Consider the following 24,704-nt stretch of genomic DNA (forward strand, 5'->3'; position numbering starts at 1 on the left):
ACATTAGGTATTTCTCCTAATGCTATCTCTCCCCTAGCCTCCCACTGCCCGGCAGACTCCAGTGTATGATGTTCCCCTCCCTGTGTCCATGTGTTCTCATTTTCCAACTCCCACTTATGAGTGAGAACAGGCACTGTTTGGTTTTCTGTTCCTGTGTTAGTTTGTTGAGAATGATGGCTTCCAGCTTCATCTATGTCCCTTGTAGATTCTGAATATTAGCCCTTTGTCAGATGGGTAGATTGCAAAAATTTTCTCCCATTATGCATGTTGACTGTTCACTCTGATGATAGTTTCTTTTGCTGTGCAGAAGCTCTTAGTTTAATTAGATCCCATTTGTCAGTTTTGCCTTTTGTTGCCATTGCTTTTGGTGTTTTAGTTATGAAGTCTTTGCTCATGCCTATGTCCTGAATGGTATTGCCTAGGTTTTCTTCTAGGGTTTTTATGGTTTTAGGTCTTATGTTTAAGTCTTTAATCCATCTTGAGTTAATTTTTGTATAAGATGTGAGGAAGTGGTCCAGGTTCAGTTTTTTGCATATGGCTAGCCAGTTTTCCCGGCACCATTTATTAAATAGGGAATCCTTTCCCCATTGCTTGGTTTGTCAGGTTTGTCAAAGATCAGATGGTTGTAGATGTGTTCCCTCACATCTTTTCATGGCTCACTCCTTTCGACATTCAGATCTCTGTTAACCAGCCCTCTACCTCCAATACAACAATGGATCTTTATAGTTGTCTGTTTAAATTTCTTCTGTTTCTGTCGCCCATCACAAGCTATGCTATTAATATATGTTTAATAAAAGCAGTGGCCATATCTGACTTAGTCCCTAACTAAAGGATTCTCAGCATATTACAGTGTCTGATATCTACTAACTATTCAATACATATTTACTGAATGAATAAATGAAAACATGAATTGTTCACACGTTTACTCTTCACCCTGTAGTGCTAGATTGGAGTTTTAAATATCAGAATGATTTTGTGTGTATAAAGGTGTATGTGTGCACAAATAGATGGAAAAAAAATTAATGCGTTTGTATATGTAGGTGAGTGTACATGTATGTTTTTCTTAGCTCAGCCACTGTCTGCCTAGCCAGTGACAGTCCAGTAGTAGCAAGCACACTTAGTATCCAGATATTGATTCCTAAATGCCATGCTTCATTAAAAGGAAGCTGGGCTCCCTTGAAAAAAGATTGCTTCCGGGACTGTATCAGGGAAAATACAAAATGAGCCTGGAGCCTCTTGTAGTAATAGAAAGTGAATAAATCCTCAAGAAAATAGCAAATAAAAAGGATGAGAGCATGTCAAAAGAACACTCATGCCAACCCGAAAAAACTGGACAAAGCTGAGGCAGTTTGAGCAACAAAAGAAATAATAATAGTATCATGTTATAACTCAAAAATAAAATAAGTATCTATAAATCCATAATGATATAAATAAATGACTTGGATAAATAAATAGACATAGAAGAGGACAATTTTTCCTTAAGAAATCAAAATAATAATTGTAGAAGAAATGAGGGAAACAGAAAATCACTCTTAGAATACAACAGTTAAGAAACGCTGCAGGCAACATCCCCTGATGTACACTGAAATCAGTGGGCAACACTGTAAGGAGAAAAAGGACTATTTGTATTGCCTCCATGTATCTTTCCAAAACATTTATTAATTGTTTTGGTGGTTCTGACATATGTGTAAAAACCTCCCACAGGTTTATTTCTTTAGTATATTGGCACTTAGATAGTTAAGACTACATTTAAAGCAGTTTTTATCAGCAGGCATGGTAGCATTTTTTAAAAATTCAATTACCTCTATGCCTTGGGGTGTTTAGCAGATATGATAGGATTATTCACATAAATAAAAAACCTCATGGTATATACTGATGGGACACAAAGTCAGGAAAATCATGTATCAAAGCAGAACACTAATATTTTTTTATTAAGTAAAAAGTTGCAGCTTGATTGAAGTGTGGAGATCATTTAATATAACTAATGGAGAAATACAAGAGTGACAAAGTTAGTTGTGTGTTCAAAGTCACATGGTTTGTTGGCAGAGACAATGACAAAAGCAGAGACGAATAGGATCACAGTGTTAATATTCACTGAAGATTATCCAGTTTAGCTACCCATCTAGTTATTGAATCCTACCACATTCCTTTCAAGTTGTCACTTCTATGTTTGACTACTGCCAGAAACGGGGACTCTCCTGGCCTGTGAGATAAAGTATTTAATCTTTACACAAGTCTTAGTATAGTACTTAAAGTTCAACTTTTGTTGAGAAGCAACCTTTTCTTTATAATTTCTACCTACTGGTCTTGGTGTTAGCTTTCGAAGTCATCAAAAACAAGTCAAATACCTTTTAAATTGGAGAGACTTGCTAGCTATTAAGGACAGATGATTGTTCCTTTTAACAAAATAAACTTTTATTTTGTGATGAATGTTTAGTTTTTATCAAGATGTATTATGTTCTCATTATTAAACAACAAAAATCACCAATTACCCATATGTAACCTTTCTTAATTATAACTGTAGTTACTTCCATTTTAGTGTAAGTTTTTTCATTGTTACAGATGCATTCTTAGTTTAAAATTTTAATTGTGACTACTGCTTATCATAGTATCACTGTTTTCCTGTGACAGTAAAATGCAATACACATTATTTTAATACCTGAACATTTTTGTTAAATAAATATGCAGAACTTCATGAACTAATTGACCATTATTAGTTTTTGAGTCTATTTTTTTCCCAACAATTAATAGCAAAGTTGTATTTAGTTTTATGCATATATTACCTTCCTTTTACCACACAACTCTAGCGTAGGTTCCTGGAAGGAGGTATTCTTAGGATAAACAACTTGAACCTTTCAAAAGAGTGATACACATATTTTCAATTTCCCTTCAGTTTAAACCACCACCAGCAATTTATGAAGAAATTCTTTAACTGCATCATTTCTAGTATTGGGTTTTCTTTTGTCTGTAATCTGATCACATTTGGCACACAATAACTTTTATCTTACTGGTAGATTTCTAAACTTTTAGAGGTCAGCAAAGTTGAATGCTTTGTCAAACATTTTCTACTTATATTTTCTTTTCTCTGAGGGGACTGTTCATTATGCTCTTTGAACCTTAGTAGATTTTCTTTTCTACTTAATAAACTCTTTTTTGTCATATGTATTTTGAATAATTTCCCTAGCTATTTTGTGTTTTAATTTTGTGTGTTAGATTGTAGTACTAAGAATTTTTAAATGCTGTGTATGCATAGGGTGTCTTCTACAAAGTCATTTCTCCACTGTTTTTACTTAGGAAAACTCTTCTCCATCAAAAGGATAGACTAATATTTATTTATATTTTCCTATCATTTTATGTGATTTGATATTTAACTTTAAAATCTACTTAGAAAACATTCTCATGGTGCTACAAAATATTATTTTCAAAACTTCTAGCCAGATGTCTCAATGTCACTTATTATTTTTCCATTCCTGACTCTTAATTTGTCATGCTTCCTGTTAATACACTACTCTGTAGTTTGTGTCCAATTCTCTCTGCCTCTGGCTTTTTCCCTCACACAGACACACAATACTACCACCACCACTGCAACAACAGTAAAAACAATAGCAATGCCTAGTTTCTTTTCATATGTTTGTGATAATCTCCTAATGGGTATAAGTGATTTTTTTAAAAATAGAAGGATCATATATATATCAAAACTTCTATATATGCATCCAAGTTTAAGCATTCTATCTTTTTTTTTGTTTGCACATCCACGTACACATACACACACACACAAATTTAGAAACCAGAGATCAGTTACGGGCCACAGGATCTGATTGTTTTGGGACACACTGAACATATTTTGCTGTTAAATAAGTCATTTGTGAAACAGGTTATTTTCCTTTCTTTGTCAAATCTTGTTAATGCTTATTTGTAAAATGTATTGCCACCCTCACCCACATTTCTTCTTAATATTTTTTTTGTGACAAGTTATGCTTTCATTGTAAACAAGGCAAGTAGTAACTCTTTAACACAGTGAGAGAAGTACAAGTGTTTCTGATGTAGTAATAACATTTATGCATGTGTTCTTGTTTTTACATTTTATGTGCATCTAAATATATTCCTAAAAAATTTCAAATTCCACAAATTATGCCAAATAATAGGGGCTAGGGGAAATAAGGATTAGGGCAAGATTACTCAAAATATGTTGAATCAGAGTACTAATAAAAACATTAATAAACTAAAAAGTGTGACATTTAAATTCCCATGAACATTGTGCAACATCAGAGTCTGTCATTATAGCATCTTAATCTTAGGGGTTAATATGTTAATGTGTCCACTTTCCTTGTAAACCCTTGATGAGACTCACTGGTTTATTGGCAGATGGTCTCTTAGCTTCCATGCTTGTATAATTCCTAATCAATCAGCAGTGAGAGTGATCTTTAAAATCCGAGATCAGATTATGTTATTCTCTTCACACAAAGCCCTTCTGTAACTTCCTACTATGCCTAGAATAAATTTCAAAGTCCTTGTCGTGAATCCTTTGGCTACAGTCTAGCTCTGCAGACTCATCTCTTCCGCTTTTTCCCTTAGTCATGGCACTCCTGCCAACTGGCCCTCTGTCATTCCCTAGAATGCATCCTGTTCCTCTTGCCTCAAAGTTTTTTTGTTCCTTTAACATCATGATTTTTTCTGCACCTTTTCACATGGCTAGTGTTTTGTCATTTCTCATGTTTCAGGGAGACTATCCCTGTTCATCTGACCTCACGCAGCTCTTCATCTCTTCTCCTCCTGCAAATTTCTCCATCTCATCTTTAAACATGTTTTCCTTACAGGATTTATAGAAATTTGTAATTACTATGTCTGCTAATTTTCATGGGTTCCTTCCACTGGATCATAAACTCTATGAGTGCAGGTCATTGGTACTCATTCCCCATGGTATTGCCAATATTTCAAACACAAATCTTGACATACAGATATGTTCATTAACCATTTTACTCTGTTACCCTTTCCTGAGCACCATGTATATTTCAGTGAGCAAAATAGACAAAAAAAAAATCTCTTGACTATTTAAATAACAGAAAACTTTTTTGTTTTATCCTTTTTTTTTTTAATTGAGACAAAGTCTTGCTGTGTTGCCCAGGCTGCAATGTAATGGCACAATCTCAGCTCACTGCAACCTCCACCTCCTGGGTTCAAGCACTTCTTCTACCTCAGCCTCCCAAGTAGCTGGGAGTACAGGTGCATGCCACCATGCCTGGCTAATTTTTTTCGTATTTTTAGTAGAGACGGGGTTTCACTGTGTTGGCCAGGCTGGTCTTGACCTCCTGACCTTGTTATCTGCCCACCTAGGCCTCTCAAAGTGCTGGGATTATAGGCGTGAAGCCACGGTGCCAGGACTGTTTCATCTTTATATTTTCCTTATAGTGTACTTCTATGTCCAAACACGGTCTTTGAGTAAAAATCTGAGGTCATATGCAGAAAACTAATTTTATTCCTTCCTGCATTTAAGTAATTTTAATAAGATATAAAATTACAGCTTCTGTTTTTTCTTCCCTATTTTTAAAGCAAACCTCTTTATATTATTGCCTCCAAATTTACTGTTAAGAGGTATGATGTTAACATGATTCTTTATATATTGAACTCCCCAAAAATGTCACCATACAAACTTCTGCTAAAGCAAAGTTAAGTTCATTAGAACTCACAACAGTAAAGAAGAGTGTCACCTGGACTGAATTTTACCATGTCACCAAAGGGGGCAGGGTAATATACAGAGTTTTCTGGCCTGTGCTCAGTTGCTTTCAGGTTGATCTTTCAAGGTGGGAAAATGATTAGGATGAGGCAATTTTTGTGACCTAATAGTTTATGATTGGTGGATTTAGCAAAAAGAGACTTCTGAAGAGAGTCTTGATAAGTAACCTTACTTAGTAAGGGAGCTGCTTGCCCAAGTAGGCAAAATATTATCTCAGCTAAACAGACATGCAGAAATTTATTGATGTAAATAGTGATTATTTATATGTAAATAGGGGTTATTGGTTACAATCTTATCTTTTCTGAGCAAAATTTTTAGGGAATAAACAACTAATTAATGTTGGCATAGCTATTAATAAGTTGTGAGGTTGCAGTCTCATGGGGGATATGCTATTTTCCGTCCTCCTTTAGAATATTTTCTGTCGCTAAGGGAGTTGTTCTTACATGTCCAGTGTGACACTATGAATTCTTTCTGATGTCTTACGCATCTTTTTATAACTATTAAAGTTGTTGGTTGTTACTAACAAAAATAGTCCTCATACTCTATTATTTCATTTTCTCTTTCTACAACTACTATTTTATAGATATTGGCCCTTGTGTTTCTATTCTCTATTTCTATTAACTTTTATATTTTACAAACTGAGAGAGTTTCATGACCAGTTCACTGGTTAATTCTAGTGTTTTTCTACCAGCATCTGTGATTATTCCTTCTTAATGTTTTCTTAATCTTAAGTTTTTATCCTATCCTTTTTTATAATTTTGTAGAGATAAATATGCATGTTTTATTCTCCTGTTATCTGGTACACTAATTCTACTTCTGCTATTATAAAATACTCAAATTGCTTTCTAAGATGTCTTGATTTTTTCCCTCTGTGCTTATATTCCACTGTAAACGTCAGCAAATTACTAAAGTCTTGTGCCATTCTGAAGATTTTAGGCAGTAAAGGTGAGAAACATGTTTCTGAACCATGAGCTAGTCATGTGTTGATTTATACATTACAGTTATGTTTCCTCATACAGATGCCAAAAGCTTAGTAGTAAAGATGTGCAGAAAAGAAAAATAGGTTTTAAAAAAAAAGAAAGTATTTTGCATAGGTGATTTGATAGCTTAACAGCTATTGACTGGAATTGCTAAAACAATTTTAGGCAAGTGATTGACAATTTGACCCTATTTATTTAATCTAAAGTGGAAGAGTAATTACTCTGAGTATAATCATTCATTCATTGATTCACCAACAAATTTTGAACGCTGATGCAGAACTGTTTACGTCACAATCTCTTATATATACACCAGTAAGAAATGTTCTAAATCTAAGAGATCCACAGGGTTTATAAAGATGCATGAAAAGGACCATATAACTGTGCCTTGAGAGGAAGAAAAGAAACATCTTCAGAGGCTATGATGCTTCAGAAAGGTTTTAAAACCCAGCAGGAGTTGCTAAGTGCTCAAGGGAAGGAAAGGCACTAAAACTGTAAAGAGCAGTATAAGAGGCTTAGAGTTATAGTAGCCAAGTAGTTTGGTATTTTGGGCAGTGTAAAATAAGCTCACCTGGGACAGTCTTGGAAGCCAGATCATGGAGGAATCAGTATTCCGTAACAAGTTTGTGTTTTACCTGTGAATGGCTATCAGCCTTTTAGAGACTATAAGTGAGAAAGTGATTTGATTCGATTTGCATCTTAGAAAGATTAGATATGTGACATTGTGGAGAATAAACAGGAAGTATGCAAGACTAAAATCAATAAGATCATTTGGAAAGATATTGCTGTAGCCTATGTAAAAGATGATGAAGAGATAAAGTACATCAACTCTGTAGTGAGGGAATGCTACTGAGCAGTTGAAATCTGCCCAATAAGATATAGAAATGATTCTTAATATTATTTATCTATAGCTAATTTACATTTAAATAGGCACGTGTGACTAATGGCTACCATCTTGGATAGCAGAAGTCTAGATCTTAAGGGAGACATGTGGTCTGGCAACATAGATTTTATAGGATATTTTAAAACATATGTGTGTTTTTCAGGGAACATTTTAAACAGCAAGTGATGATAAGAATAGGGAGAGTGATAGATGAAGGAAAGAGCCACAAGCAGGATGCTTGTCATATCAATATTTCAGCTTCAGACAGAAGAAAAGGAGTCCATGGAAACCACTGAGAGAAGGGTCATGTTGAGGTAGGAGGTGGAGCATTAGGAAGGGTGGCACAGAGCCCACGGCAAGACCAGTTTCATCTCAGCAGATGTGTCACCAGAAGCTATTGAAAACTCATAAGGCTTGAAAAGAGCCAAATGTATTTGGCAACTAGAAGGACATGATTAAGAAAAATAAAATTTATTCATGATGAGGATAAACACCATGCTAGAGAGAATAAATGAGTGAATGGACGATGAGCTTAAAGTTTATAAAATAAAGAAAATCTGAGCCAGGACAGAGAATTACCAAAGATTATTACAATTTTAAAATAATGAGAATTAAGTAGATTTGTGATGTGAAGGGAAGAAGGTTTGCAGAAAGAGGCTTCAGGTATGAAAGAGGGTGATGGTTCATGTGAAGTATTAGAGAAATGGGAATGGATGGAAGCTCAGACAGCAAGGTTAGCAGCTGGGATGAGAAAAGAACATCTTTTCCTTTGAAATCAGAGGGAAAGAGTAATAGATCGTTGTGTATTTTCTAACTCTCAGGGTGGAGTTTCAAACTTTGACTATTACACATTATTTTCTAAAATAAATGTTTTCTAAATCCCATGAGGTAAAAATCCAGTGAAATAACATCATTTGCCCTGCCTATACCATTCCTCTTGATATGTGTGTTTTAAAAATGGGAATATACCATCACAAAGAAGATGAGAAAATAAAATTAAAAGGAAATTACAATGGAGATAGCTTTTAGTTTTTTATGTGTTACTTGTTAAATCCAAGGGGCTTGAATTTTGAAAATAAGTATAATCTTGATTTTCATCTTTCAAATCCTAGGATAAAATATCAAAATATTTTAGTAAAGTAGTTTTTGTTGTTGTTGTCAAGTAGTGTAACCTTATCTTCATGGTTTACAGAAATGTCCCTACAACTTTTCAAAGAAATTTAGTTCATTGCGCTTTGACATAATCAAAGCAAGAATAAAATTTGTGTTAATTTTTGACTGGACTAAGTCACAAAACATTTCAGTCGATATGCAATATTTTTTATGTAACACTTGCAGCTACTGCAATGTATGTATTGTTTCTTGCCAAAGGAAATTAGAAAAGGATCTGGAATTCAGAGTGATAGCAAAAATCAGACCAGTATGTTTTTATGTGGAGTACATGTTATGTGAAAGATTATTGAGATAATATGTTAGAATAATATCAAGAAAAAGTTCTAATTGGATTGAGTGTGAATGCACTATTTGGGAAAATGTTATTTCATATCAGATTCCAGACAAAGTACAAATGCAACTTACATATGTGTGATAGTATCTTAACAAATAGGAATTGTTTCTTACTGTGTCGTGAGATCACACCTGTAAACATGTATCTTCTCACAGTCAACTAGGGAAGAAAAGAAAATGTTGTTTGGGGAAATTCGTTTCCCTTTTAGTAATATATACTAAAGAATGGAGATCTCTCCATATTAAATATCCCTTTCCTTTGTGTTCTTTGGAACTCAAAATCATTGTTCTTTCCACTATATAACTAAACTTATCCTTTAGGCAATGTGCCTTCAGATACATATAAATATCTAAAATTTCTGGTTGTATATCTTTATGTTGCTTAGAGAACTGTAGTTTTCATATTTAGTGATAATTTTAATTTCTCTTTGGATCAATGTCAAGTCATAGCTCTCTCTACATTCTTGTTTCTTTTTAATCCTCAACACATTTAGGGGAAATAATTTTTAGTTTATGTGAAAAGTCACATCTCAGAAGTTGAGTTATTTCCCCATCACTCCTCATCTCTTCCAAATCTTCTAAATATAATTTGACCCATCAGTCATTCCACGTCTGGTGTTACACAGGAGACATTGAAATGAAAAGATTCTTAAAATTCTGCAGTCTCTTGGGGAGAGAAATCATTTCCCCTCCAAAGTTAATTCTAAAAGTGGAGGACCAGGAACAATGTTTTATTTTGACATTATAGGTCAACATATTTGCAATACTGGGTCCCCTGTTCTTTAACAGCCTTTCTATCCAGTAGCAATTCCATAACTGTTGAGTGTGTCAGCTCAGAGATTCCATCAGCCTTATCAGCACCTGTCACTTGCTATTGCATTTATGTAGCACAGTTTTAAAATGTTAAACTTGATTTTTTTTGTCCTCCAGTTAGTATCCCTGCATCTCAAGTAAAATCAAGGACAAGCCTATGTGCTGAAAAATTATATGATCTTCCTTCCTCTCTTATGTTAAGGTTTTAGGCATCAAAGTTGTTCTCTCTCTCTCTTTCTTCTCGGTGTGTTTGTGTGTGTGTGTGTGTGTGTGTGTGTGTGTGTGTGTGTTTCTCCTTGTGAGTGTTTTAAGATTCAATTGTAAATATTTAAATTTCATTTATTTAATGTATTTACATTTAAATGTATTTAAAATCTGTCTAGACTTCCTAACATAAATTCGTATATACCTTTTTCAAATCCAAGAGATTGAAAGAGGTCATAAAAGTTAATAAAAGATCTTTCTCAGCACTAATGCTTTCATTCTTATCTTCTCACCCGTTCCTTGGTAAGTGTTGATTTCATCACCTTATGGATAGAAAAATAGATTACCTAATGCAAACATCCCTTACTTTCTCCATCTCTTAATTACTGTGTTGACTAAAATATCTCTTTCTTTGTGTAATGTAACTCTTTTTAAAATGAACTTCTGTAGTTTCCATTTTTGGAAGTTATCTGGATTAAATGAAATAGATATTAATAAGCTTAATTTATTTTTATCTTTCCTCATCCTCAGAGTTCTCCAGTAGCTTCTGTTTTGTCCACTAATCCCTATTGTCACTGACATTCTATACTTTGACAATGAGGAATAAAATGCTGTTCTCTACCTAATTCTTTATTTGGTAGCATTATTAATAAAATTAACTAAATGAAAAAAATAAAAATAGTTTGTTCATTCTCTAGCATGATTCTTAATCTTGATTGAATCTTGATTGAATCATAATTCACATGCAGAACTGATGTGTGCATGCATGTGTGTAAGTGCATGTGTATTTTCATTTTAACCTGTATTTTGGGTGAGCTACATTCAAACACTGGTCTCAAGCTAAAAATATTATTGGTAGGAAAATTAAATTCCACTCTAAAATAAAAATTCATATATTTTTCCAGGAATCATAGATAAGAAAGAACTGAGATAATAAAGAGTATGCACTGTGCTGAAATTGGATATAAATACCAGTCATTATTATTATGAAAAATTTAGATATCAGTCCTGATAAAATTACAATGTTAAGGTCATGGCATTGATCCCACACACTGTTACAGACTCTGACCTGGGACTGAGAAAAAAGTTGCCAAGGAAGGGAGTGTCAACCACCACTCCAAGGCCAACATTGTAATGGCATCACTGATGCAAAAAATGGGGGCGTTCAGGATCAGATAATTACAATGACATAGATAGACTCATAATCATCTTGATTTACTCAAGTTTTAGTGATATTGGAGGAATATTAAATTCTCCTTGATATTCTGTAATATAAATGCTATTCCTGTTATTCTAGAGTGAGTTAAAGCATTCCCACAATACTAAAGTTATAATCAGCCTTCAAGCAAGTAATTCACACATCTAAAATTAATACATATTGAACACTCACTTTTTGCTTAGTTTGTGAAGGTAGCTTTACAAAATACTATGCCAGAGAAATACCAATTATGAAATAATAGTTTTTCATAGTAGCTCTTACACCTAGATATTTTAGAAATCTGGATGTCAAAGGGTAAAAATTAATTCCTTGATAATTAAAATAATAAATTGAGATAATACGCAATGTAAAATTTCCCAAAATAAAAACATTATTAAATATAATCATATTTGTTAATGTAATTCATGTTTGATCTATGGTTAAAACAGTATTCAAATCAAATTAATTTACTCATAAAATGATTAGGGTTAAAAAGATCAATTGAAAAGAATATGCATGTTTAAGTACTTAGAACACCCTATTTATTTTAATTTCGCAGAGCAAACATATGCAAATAAACATGTGAGTTTAATTTAAATAACATAGAAAAATAAAATAGGTTAGATACTAAGTATGCAAGAGGAACTAACAGCAACAAATAAATCATACTCAAGATGTAATACTTTTTTTCTATGAATCTCTATCACTAGGATAGAGATCAATATGACTAGATCAATATGATCATACTAGATCAATATGATCTATGATCAATATGATCTATGATCATACTATGATCAATATGATCATACTAGATCAATATGACTTCTAGTACCTTTGTTAATTTACGATAAGATGAGCTTTCATTTATTTGAATTAATTTTCTCATATTCACCTATATCCTTAATCTAACTTTTAAATAAAAAAATTATAATGAATACATTCCTGCCTTGTGGTTTATTGTTATTTTTTAAAGGCAGTAGAATTAAGAAAACAACATTTTTATAATAAATTCTTTCACCATTTAATCCTTTCCAAATCTTCTTTTGGAAATGGAATTGCTTAGACTCATCTTGACGATTAATTAATATTCTCAGTACATGTCTTCCACCCTCAATGAACTCAAAGAGAGAAAAAAATACAATCATGTTCATTGGGCTCAGTATATTTTATTGACATTAATGTTGTTAATTTACATTAACTTCGATATCACTACTTACTAGCATTAAGTATAGAGAGCTGGGCACAGTGGCTCACACCTGTAATTCCGGCAGTTTGAAAGGTAAAGGCAGGTGGATCTCGAGCCCAGGAGTTTGAGAGAGCCTGGCAACATGGCAAAACCCTATCTCTACCAAAAAAAAAAAAAAAAAAAAAGAAAAGAAACAAACAAAACGAATATGACAAATTAACAATATTTTGCAAACACAATGGTATCACAATGGTATTACATAATCTCAATAGCGTTTCCACAATTAGAAAAATTGACAATGAATTATACATTTGAATATCCTTTGTCTAGTTTTGACATCTCAAAAATATGGCCTCTGATATTCAAAGTGATTGTCTGAAGACTATATATAATTATGATAAACTTTGTAAATAATTTCCAAAATTCTAAATGCATTCTCTGATAAAATTCACTTTCAGAGTTAACTTTAAATAGTTTACCAAATGTTAATCTCTTTTTATTTATTTTAGAAGAAGATTTTGTTGCCACATAATTTAACAACTATATAGTATTTATATTGTTTAAGAAAAAAAGAAACCTTAACTCTTAATAGTTACTAATAATGGTATTGTTGTTATTGATATCACTGTGAGTTGGAGAAGATGTATGATGCTTAACAATTTTAAAAGCATATTAACACTAATATCTTTGTATTTTTGGTTTCTACTTTCAGAGACAAAGAAATAGCATGGCATGAAACATGGCTCAGTTCTATTACAAAAGAAATGTTAATGCTCCTTATAGAGATCGCATCCCTCTGAGGATAGTAAGAGCAGAATCAGAACTCTCGCCATCAGAAAAAGCCTACTTGAATGCTGTGGAAAAGGGAGATTATGCCAGTGTCAAGAAATCCCTAGAGGAAGCTGAAATTTATTTTAAAATCAATATTAATTGCATTGATCCTCTCGGAAGAACTGCTCTCCTCATTGCAATTGAAAATGAGAACCTGGAGCTAATCGAACTACTCTTAAGCTTTAATGTCTATGTTGGAGATGCTCTATTACATGCTATCAGAAAAGAAGTCGTCGGAGCTGTTGAGCTGTTATTGAACCACAAAAAACCTAGTGGAGAAAAACAGGTACCTGCAAAAATACAGTTTTTAATTTATTTCACCTGCAGAAGGGTTTTTTTGTTTGTTTGCTTGTTTGTTTTTTCTTTTTCTATTTTTTTTTTTTAGAGTTTCAAATGCCCTGAAAATTTAAGAAATATAAGCTTCAAAATCTGAACTATATTATAACAGAAAACTACTATTAGATATTCCCTTCATGTCCTATGATAGTTACATCCACTTGCATTTCCTGCCCTGGAAAATCATAAGTAATTGTGAGAGCTAAAGCAAAATAATCTAAGTAGACTGCTCATAAACTGGAAACATTTCTACGTAATGCTCAACATAGGTTGCTTGTAACTTTATGTGTATGTCTGGGTGTGTTTTCCTCTTGCCTTTCATTTTCTTACATTCTACGCTAGCAGAGGGTGAATTGGTTTCTTCTTTTCCTATTTAGCCTGCTTGCCTGTTCTGGGCTTCTGCAACTTACTGCAAAAGTGAGTTGCACCATCTAATTTTGATATTATCCTTTAACAAACTCTAGTAGATTCTTTTAAATTGAGACTTAAAGAAAGAAACAAAAAGGATTACTATGAGATAGCTGAACTCTGACTGTGGGCTTAACTACATCAAATTTACTAATGGTGCAAATGTAGCCATATCTTATAGTTATCAACAGAAAATAAACTAAAATGGCTCACAATTATAAATACAATGTGTGTTTTTTTCTATCTCCCTGTCTTTTTCCACTGAGGAAGTGGAGACATCATAGACAGAAATGAATAAGGAGTCTGTTTTTGTCTGTCTGGACTCTTCCCTTTGCAACTGCCTTGTGTCTGAATTATCTATTTGATCCTTTTCCTTTCACACTGAACTCATCACTTCCTTGCATCAAGGCTAATTGACTAATTGCAAACACATTGCAGGTTCTGCAGTGGTTCAAAAATCTGTCTTTTAAAGTAAAATCTTATAAAATGGATGTTATTTCAGCTCTAGCAAATTCTAGCCTATTTGATAATATACACATCTCTGTCTCTGCAAACGCTAGACTGTTAGGAGGTGTGCCTTTTTTTTACAAGCAAGCTCTTCTTGCTTTCCTGGAGGACTTTTATCAGAATTTTTGCCACATTATTCGGAAAAGAACTTTATAGCTGAGTATCCCTGTCTGCTGGGAAAAGCCTGTGTTTTTATGGTCCCATTTTATGTTTCATCTCCATTCAACCCTTCCCCTCACCTGAACTAAAACTTTGGTAAAACAACACCCCACAACGACAATACTTTTTTGCTTGTTGCGTTGCTGGCATTTTGCTGTTTCTTTCATAAACAGTTGTTTGTGGATTACTCTCATTATACTGGTAAAATTTTACTGCTATGAAAATTTGCTTGTTTCTTGTATCCTTTCAAAAGTGAACAAGCCTTGATTGGGGTAGACAGGTAATAGTAATATCCAAAGACACATTTCATGTTATATACCAGACTTTCACCACTAAGGAGGTACAGAACACAGACAGGAATGAGTAAGAGTCTGTTTTTAATCTGTGTAAGTTTAGGTGCTACTACTTTAGTCTCCTTGTGGTACTGAAATTCTTTCCACAGCTGTACCTCTCAAGTATTTGCATTTTGTAACAGCAATGATATTATATTGTACACTCTCTTATTTTATGTCTATATAGGCAACCATAAGACAGATGTTTTGGCGGTGATGTAAATCATTATAGATTACAGCAAGTCTATAGAATAAAACTGCCATTGAACATGTTTTTGGTTTTATTACTAAAGAACCTGCTTAGTTCTATTTTCTAGAGAACACTGGCCATAAATTTCAGTGTCTCTTTAGTCAATGACATTTGTACTGACCAGAATAATTTTGTGTCTGCAGAAGATGTCTGCTATTATGAGAGTGTTTGTTGGAAGATGTTCAACTTCTGAACTAAACTCTAGCCTCACAAGTAGGTCCTGGCTCCTTACAGGCATTTGATCTGGATCGTGATTATTAATAAAAGGCAGTCAAGGTTTGTGATCTGCCAGGAGTCTGAAATTTCCCAGACCATGTGTTTCTGGAAGATTTCTCTTGTATCAGTCTACTGGCCAAGAATTCCTTTTCTATTTGTACATTCTAGAATTCCTCTTCAGTGAAGGCACTGAGAATAAACAAAAATTGTATGATTTTGTTTGAACTTTATAATTTTGAAAGAGTAATTTCAATCTCCCTCAGAATTCTTGTCATCTTGCACAATGAAAACTGAAGTTTTAGCAACATGAAAGGTGCATAGCGTAGCACACAAAGATTTCCTCAGTGCTTGGGTAGTATCAAATCCCATTAGAGCCTGGCTATTTATTTGTGATTTTCTTAGGTAATTTATTTCCTAAGGAAGGTCAACATCTTTTGGAATGACAGTCTTAATAAATCACTGTGTTGTGAGTAGCAAATATGTTATTGATAGGACTTTTTTCTCTCATAAGGTGTAATTCCTTATTCTTGTGATCATTGAAAGCCATTTTTGTTTTAATTCTCCTAATTTTCATACTCATGATATCCCCAAAGATTCTGGGACGTGTTGTCATTCGTTTTGTTGAGGTCATTGAGGCCGAATGATAAAACCTGAAAACAATAACATCAAACTGAACAAAATAAATGTAACATCCTAAAATGAGTAAAGAAAGAGGTTCTAATAAAAAAAAAATCATCCAAATCTGATTTTTAGAATACTTAGTAGTTTCCAAAATGTGAGAAATGTGTATTCAAAATATACTTTTAGAAATTTGTCATATATTAACTTATTTTTCTGGGAAAAAAAAAGATTTCACAGGCATCCTTAGGTCATGGGAGCTGTGAGATTTCAGATGAATTTGTCTACGCTTAAAGGCTTTCACTGGGGAACAATTTCCAGATGCCTGCTCTGCCAGGCCTCGTCCTGGGCCCTGAGGAGGAGACACTGTTCCTTTTCTCGAGAGTCCTAAGGTCCGATTGTGAATACAGAAAAGTATCATGGGAATATGAATAAAGGCTGTCAGAACTGAAAAGATGAAAATGAATCCTCAGAAAATTATGAAGTTAAATCAGATGAATTCGGCAAATACGAAATGTTAGCGGGTAAAGGGCTGGAGAAGGGCTTGAAGGAAAAAGGAGAAGAACGTTGATGGGTATATACCTTGAAAAAATAACACCATTAACTGAAATAAAGCCTATAAGAAAAGACTTATGGGACCAAATTGGACATATGTAGTTTTTTATTTGTTAGTATTAATACTTAGGAGTTAATTAGAAATGTTGGATTTAAGAATGGGGTCTAAGATTGTTATGTAGACGATATTGAAGCAGGACATTGAAGCATATAAAATCACCTTGTCTTCCTGCAGTTCTGACATTGATTTTTTTCTTTTTGACCTTATACATGTTTTAAAGATTTGTGAGTTTTAGTATATTAAATTATTTTTCTCAATGCAGCATGTGATGAAAAGATCTAGGTATTTCCAGATAAATAGATGGGCATAGATCATTAAATATTTTCTCCCATATTTAAGGTAGTCCTTCATAAATCAGGGTCTTGAATTTAGTTGTTTTTTTTTTTTTTTTTAAATGGGAAGAGTAATAGCTTATGTCTTTCCCACAGGAGACAGCACAGAGAGCCTCTGATTCTCTACACTAAGCAGGAATCATTGCACTGATAGTGTCTGATGACTTTACTGAACTTGGCTTTAACCTTCTTAATACCTTATTTCTCTAGAGGGAATAACTGAGAATGACTTCTTAACCCTCTTTTCAGTCAGTTGATTGGTAATTTGACTTTTCATTATTTTTAGCAGACCTTAGATGTCTTCTAAGTCCAGATTTAATTTCAGTTTCAGCTGCTTCAGTAAATGTTTATCAGAAGCAGGCCTTGCTTTTCAATTTTTTTGTTAGATCAGTGGTTGCCAATCTTTAGCATCATCACTGGAAAGGCTTGTTACAACACAGACTACTAGGACCTACCTGCAGAGGTTCTGACAGAGCAGGTCTAAAGTGAGGCCTTGGGATTTGTATTTCTAATGGGTACCCCAGGTAATGCTAATGCTACCAGTCTAGCAACAGGGCTTTGAGAACCACTGATTCAGAAGATGTAGCAGGTTAGGGAAAACCTACAGCTGTATATTTTATGTTAGATGTCTTATACTATACTATGCTAACCTGGTTTTCAGGAAATTTCAATTCATTCCCTTAAATACTAGCTATTAAGTAGTATTTAATATATGAGAGTTTCCCAATTTCAGTAACATCTGTATTATGTATTCCCACTTTGGAAAAAAAGACTTTGCTATACATTATAAACAGTTAAGATTCCAGAGTGATTAGCTGAAGAAATTTTGGTTTTAAAGTTCTACTAAAACTAATGCAGGGTATTTTATAATTGGAAGGATTCTTGGAGATCAACCTAATCAATCACCTCATTTTACAAAGGAGGGACAGGAAAGAGGACTCAATGGGGCAGTGGGTTGGCCAGACTGAAAGGACCTATAAATTAATAGCTAGCAACCAACCTTGACATAATCTGGATAACAATAAAAATTGTATGACAAAAAATGACAACAACAGTAGTAATACTAGATGATATTCACTGAGTTTGTCACCATGCCAGTAACTGTGGTTAGAATTTTACCTGCTTTATCTCACTTAATCTTTATATTATCCTATGAAGGTAGGTGCTATTGCTATCTCCACTTACAAATGGGAAAATGAAGGCATTAAAAGGCTTAAGTGACATAGTGACATGTCCCAGATCACAAAGAAAGGAAATGCCAGTGCTGGAACTCAAGAGTCTCTGAAGATAGTCACTATGCTGGTCTGGCTTTAGCCATTGCATCAATTTGAATGGGTGTCTTTTAAATCATTAATTACTTATTTTTAATTCAGGATATGAATTAGACAAATTTTAAGAAGTCTCTGGATGTACACATTCAGACTGTCTCTATCCTGAATATTATAATGTCATTTATAATTTTGTTGCCCAACAAATATTAACTGTGACCCCAGAAACTCCTTACCATAGCATTACACTAAGAAATAACAAAGTCATTAGAAGTTGTGAAGTGCTGGGAAAGAGCATAGAAAGAAGTGAAGTGACAGTATGCTGGCTTCCAGTTCAGTTCACCACTTGCTAATTGGACAAGCGTCTGAATCTCTCTGAGCCTTGGTTTTTTCTTGGCTGTTAATCAGACTTGTGGTCTGAATCTTACCTACTTCTCAAAGTCTAGTGATGTTCAAATTCTGTAAAAGTGTTTTTATAAGGTAAAGTGTAATAATAGTTTTGGCATTATTACTGTATTATGCCATTATCTCTGTCTTCCTATTGACAAAGAAATGTACAAATAATACAAAATATGTGAAAAGATTAAGCATCAGCAATTTACTCTTTAGAGTTCAAGACCTCTTTTTTCATTTGCAAAATGTAGCCATTGTTGATATGGTGTGGCTCTTTGTCCCCACCCTAATCTCATGTTGAATTTAATCCCCACTATTAGAGGTGGGAGCTGGTGGAAGATAACTGGATTGTGGGGTCATTTTTAATGGTTTAGTACCATCTCCCTAGTGCTGTCCTGTGATAGACTTCTCGCAAGATCTGGTTGTTTGAAAGTGTGTAGCACCTTCCCCTTTGCTCTGTTTCTCCTGCTGCCATGTGAAGACATGCTTGCTTCCCCTTCACTCTTCTGCCATGATTATAAGTTTCCTGAGGCCTCCCCAGACATCCTCCTGTATAGCCTGTGGAACTGTAACTCAATTAAACCTCTCTTCCTCATAAATTACTCAGTCTCGGGTAGTTCTTTGTATCAATGTGAGAATGGACTAATACAATTGGAAACAGAAACTCAATTCAAGGAGAGCAAAAGAAAATGTATCTCGGTTTACTTATTTTCTTTCTACCTCAGTGCATATAGGAAATCTTTTTTTGGATATACCTGTTTCCGTAGATTTGTTAATACAATTGTGTCTTTAGAACATTGCCTGTTATGTGATCAGAAAATCAAACAGTCTGAAATAAAACATTGGTACTAGCGTGTTAATGCAAATATATAACCCAAAATATACACTGCTGAATAAAAATATAGAATAATTTTAGTCAATATGGATTCCAATAAATATATTCCTGTCTACTGGACATAGAAATGTGTTCTTTAGACTAATCTAAATTTTTTGGAATGAATCAAAAAGGATTCAGTTACCTTGACAAACTTCACTTTTAACTCTTGTATTCATTGGGTTTTCCACATTGGGCTTTGGAACAAGTCTGCAATCTCATGAACTTTATATGGTAATTATTAAATGATATTGTATACTAAGAGAGTCTATAAACTCTAACTCATAGAGCCACCCTCTAAACAATGAAAACATTTTAGCTTCTTTGTGGTTAGCCCAATTGAAATTACTCTTTTCTATTTGTTTTTATTATACCCTGTTTGAGGTCAAATCTTGGATATTGACAGTAAGTGAGCCTCAATGCATGTGTAACCATAACTCAGGTAACATCAAAATTCAGAGAGAGAGAGAGCTAAAGAAAGAAAGGAATAAGAGTTATAGTTTAGTATTAAAGATGTTCATTTCTCCCCATAAAATACTTATCCCATATTGAGACATAGCTATCAATTATATTTCAATTATACATGGGTTATCAATTATATTTCTTTATATATCAATTTAAGTTATCAATAGGAAAGTGTCTTAGACTATTTTCTTATTCTGTATTAAGATTAAAAAGCTGAAAATGGTCCCCAAATTTGATATTTTCAATGTAGTCAACATAAACAAGTACTTTGAATGTCTAAAAAATAAATGGAATATTTTTATTCCACAGCAGGGAGTTTAAAGGCTGTTACAGAATAGAGCATAGTCAGCTGGCAAATGTCAGTCATAAGAGACCTGAAAAATTCTCTCCTGAAAGAAAGAATTCTTAAAAGATGGACCATGTTGCACTATTAGTATGATAAAGTGGTTTAAGCTACTTGGCTATTCTGATTTCTGTATTAATACATCATTTAACCTCCTTAGTCTCATTGACATGGTTTTTGTCTTGAAGACCAGCAAATTATAGATAAACAATCCCTCTGAAACATGTTCTGGTGCTTTTCCCTCTCAGCATCATATAGTATAAAAGCAAAAATATTAGATATATTTGGAACACACGGGAATGAAAGGCATTTACCACTTTCAAAAAAAAAAAATCAGATAACACAAAACAAAAAAGCCACAAGTAATAAAACAAACCTCTAAGTGTTTAGGGATTTTTATTCCACGATGTGAAAATGCAGGATGGGGCCCTTCTTCATTATGTTTAGGTAGAAAAACTGAGTCATGTAGGATCTTTAGGCTGGAAGGAGTGAGAAATAGTAGAGAGAGTTTCAAGAGAGAAATGTTTAGATATTAATCTTGTCTTATAATGTCAGAAAAATTATTTGGTCCTTTGAGCCTTGACTTTCTCATCATGGATACTGGGCTAATACCTAGGTGATGGAATGACCAGTGTAGCAAACCACGTGGCACACATTTACCTATGTAAAAAACCTGCACATGTACCCCTTAACTTAAAAGTTGGAAATTAAAAAATGACAAATAACTAACAAAAAAATCTAAACAAAAGAAAAAGAAGGGGATTACAGCTGCCACTCACCAGGATCTATGCCTAACGTTGAAAGAGCATGGTAAATAGAAAACTCTGATACCATTTGAAAGTTATTATATTCTTACCCTAAAGCACTTTATATTATTATATGTGATTAAGTTAATAATGCATATTTGCATTGAAGAGGCTAAATATTCCTCAAAGCAAATACCCCGTGAAGTTTTAGTGCTTGTATAAAGAATGGGTTAACATTAAAATAAGAAAGAGACAAATGAATCTTTCATATGTGGGTTTTGTCGAAAAGCTTTTGTGGGGTGATTTTATTAGATCCCTCTAATCCATTATTAACGTGATTAAATCTAAAGTTAATAGCATTATGTTTCAGTAAGCAGTATATTAATTGAATTTCTTCATTAACCATAATATTGAAATATTAATCATTTAGGAATAATAGTCATATAAACACTGTAATTACTTGAATATGTAAGGTGTTAATATAATTGGGAATTATGAAAATACACGTTATGATTAGAATGTTCAGTAACTGTTTTCAACATACCCTTTCTTTCTGCCTGCCATATTCACTTATTCTCTGATTACAAGCAAAATGAGTAGTTTTCTGGTTTTGGTATCAAAACACAAGCAAACAAGGATACAGGTGATGCCGAATTTTAAGTGTTCTTTTTCATGTAGAGTAGAATGACACACACGGGGGCCTATCGGAAAGTGGAGGGTGAGAAGAGGGACAGGATCGGGGAAAATAACCAATAGGTACTTGGCTTAATTCATGGGTAATAAAATAATCTGCACAATACATAAGAATATTCATAGCAATATTTTTTGTAATAATCCCAAATTGGAAGCAACCCAAGGGTCTATCAGTCACAGAATTAGTAAGTGTATACAATTAAATTTATAGAAATTGGAATCACCTACAGCAATGAAAAAGAATGAACCACAGGTAGACATAATACATAGACAGATCTCAATATACGGATGTTGAGTAAAATAACCCAAATACAAAAGTGTACATAAGTAAATCTTATATGATTCCATGCATATAAAATTCAAAAACAGGCAAAATTAATTTACAGCTACGAAGTCAGCATAGTGATTAATATGGGGAGTGGTGATAATTAGTGTTTCATTGGAAGACCTGAGTATATTAGCTACATCTACCTGGATGATATGAGGAGGCTGTGGACACAAGGCAAGACTAAATCAGTGAGAGGGGTTTGGGGTAACACTGCCAAAAATTGCAAGAAGACCCAATCATATAGGGTTTGAACCATAAGGACAGAGCGGACAGAGTGAATTATTTTCTCCAGGTCACCAAAAATCTGCAATAATAGCTTAACATTGTCAGTCTTTTACATTTTAGCAATTCTGGTGGGTGGGTGGCAATACAACATTGTTATTTTTATTTGCATTTTTCTCATGACTAATAATGTCGAGCATCTTTTTATGTTTACAGTAAATTGTGATATTCTCTTCTCTGAAAGCTTTTTCAAGTATTTTTCCCACATTTTAATTGGCTTGACTGTACTTTTCCAACTGCTGTGTAAGATTCTTGACGTATTTTAGATGCAAGTACTTTGTCAGATATGCATATGTCTGTAACCATTATTTCTGAACTCTATTCTATTTCTTTGCTCTATTCATGCATCCTTCAGCCAATATCATCGTATCTTAATTATTGCAGCTTTATAATAAGTCTTAATATCTAAAAAAAATTACATTTAAAAAATAATCTGCACAATAAACCCCCATGACACTAGTTTACCTATGTAATTACCTCCACTTGTACCCTAGAACTTAAGTTTTTTAAAAAATGTTCTTTTCAAGAACGAGTTCTTCAAGCATCTAAAAAGAGTGTTCTTATTTTCATTATCACAATTTATGTTTTATACACTCATTTTTCAATCAGTTTCTAAATATGTTAATGTTCCAAGTCTCTATTGTTTGAGTCATTTATTAGAAACACTTGACAATAGTTATGTACTGCAAAATTTGAGTATGTGAGAACTGACTTATAGAATACAGCTTTCTGAGGGAATGCTAAAACCCACCCAGAAGGAGTGGGTAAGAGAAATAGATAGTTGTAAATTTTATCAACTGGATGTATAATCTCTCTTCCCTTAAAAAAGGTGATAGTATATAAGTGGAGTGGGGTTAACTTTGCCTAACACTCATCTCCTTAATTGCAACATCCCTTCTTGATTTCTGGAGTCCCTGAGGGAAACTATATAGATTCATTTGACTTGGAGATATAAGTTTAATCACTAAGCAACACTAGTATCATTATATATAAACGTGAATTTTTGACACATTGATATTTGGATAAGTAAAAATGAGAAATAATCACACATTTATTTGGACTTTATGTTTTGTGTATTTCCCACTCTCCAAAATTTCAGATAATTCTCAATTAGCAATATATTGAATAATTTTCTTCAAAACCTAATACATAACTTCAAAAAGCAAACAGGCTGCAGTGAATTGTAAATCTATTTCAATATTTTACCCTAGTCATCTAAGGTCACAATAATAAAAATTGCTAACAAAAAATTCAATATGCAATTTATCAAGCATCCTCTTAAGATCATTCTAGATTGTTATATTATTTAAACCTCGTAACACCCCTTGTGATAAGTTCTTTCATTATTGTCATTTTAGAAAGAGAAGTGGACTTCCCTCCATGCCACTAGATGTAACTAAGTACTTCAACTGCCATTTTTCTCCCTCCAGCACAAAGTGGATACTGCCAAGGAGTTGCAGAGTTCATTCTTGTGGACCCTAGTAGCAGCCTTTGAATCTTTGTCTAACACTTGTTTAAGCAGTCACGACTAAATTATTGGGGTTCAATAAGTGAAGAATAAATGCATGTACATGAGTGGGGACTACAGAAAATGTTTTCTTTGATGGTTTGGGATGTATTTTCACATTTATTTGGTAGATTCCTTCCACACATATTGAACTGTTATGGATAAAGAAATTGTAGCTCAAAGAGAGTAAATTGCTTAAGTGAGATTTGAGTAGAGGTTTCTCTGTTTTCCTGGACTTTATTCTTATTTTGCCAAATTGCCTGGATATTTTGACCCTGGCATGTCTAGAAACCCAAGCTCTTTTGAACAGGTCTAGAAATAAACCTTGGCCACTAAGCAGCATAGAAAGTTCTTTCCATGCTCTTGATGGAGCAAGTGTCCCGAAATTCCTTCAGCCGGAGGCCCCTGACTGAATCTTGGCCCTTGACCGAAGTTTGAGTGCATTAACTTACCGATTTAACAAAACCGATTATCTGATTTTCTCAATTCCTCTTAGATTGTTGTAGGAAGAGACTGGCAGTAATAAGGGAGACACTGCTGGCACATTGAGAAATTTCTGGGAAGAGGGAGGCGAGAACAGCACATTCACAAGAGTGTAGGAGATTTAATGTCAAGCAATGCACATTTCAATATTACCCTGTTGAGCAGCCCGATGAAGCAAGTTGAGAGACTCTGGGAGGGGCCCATTTCTAAACTGAA

General features: G+C 33.7%; 1 protein-coding gene across 7 annotated transcripts in view; it reads left to right on the top strand.

The window, feature by feature from the left end:
• TRPC4 (transient receptor potential cation channel subfamily C member 4) overlaps nucleotides 1–24,704 on the top strand; it is a 195,695-nt gene that overhangs the window by 32,945 nt on the left and 138,046 nt on the right. For all 7 annotated transcript variants that reach the window (XM_023208688.1, XM_023208687.2, XM_023208690.2 and 4 more), the window contains exon 2: nucleotides 13,214–13,618. In XM_023208688.1, coding sequence (XP_023064456.1) covers nucleotides 13,241–13,618 — 378 coding nt within the window. In that variant the 5' untranslated portion in view covers nucleotides 13,214–13,240. The remainder of the gene's footprint in view (nucleotides 1–13,213; nucleotides 13,619–24,704) is intronic.

The sequence above is a fragment of the Piliocolobus tephrosceles genome, chromosome X, assembly GCF_002776525.5.
Source record: "Piliocolobus tephrosceles isolate RC106 chromosome X, ASM277652v3, whole genome shotgun sequence".
In the NCBI taxonomy this organism is placed as follows: domain Eukaryota; kingdom Metazoa; phylum Chordata; class Mammalia; order Primates; family Cercopithecidae; genus Piliocolobus; species Piliocolobus tephrosceles.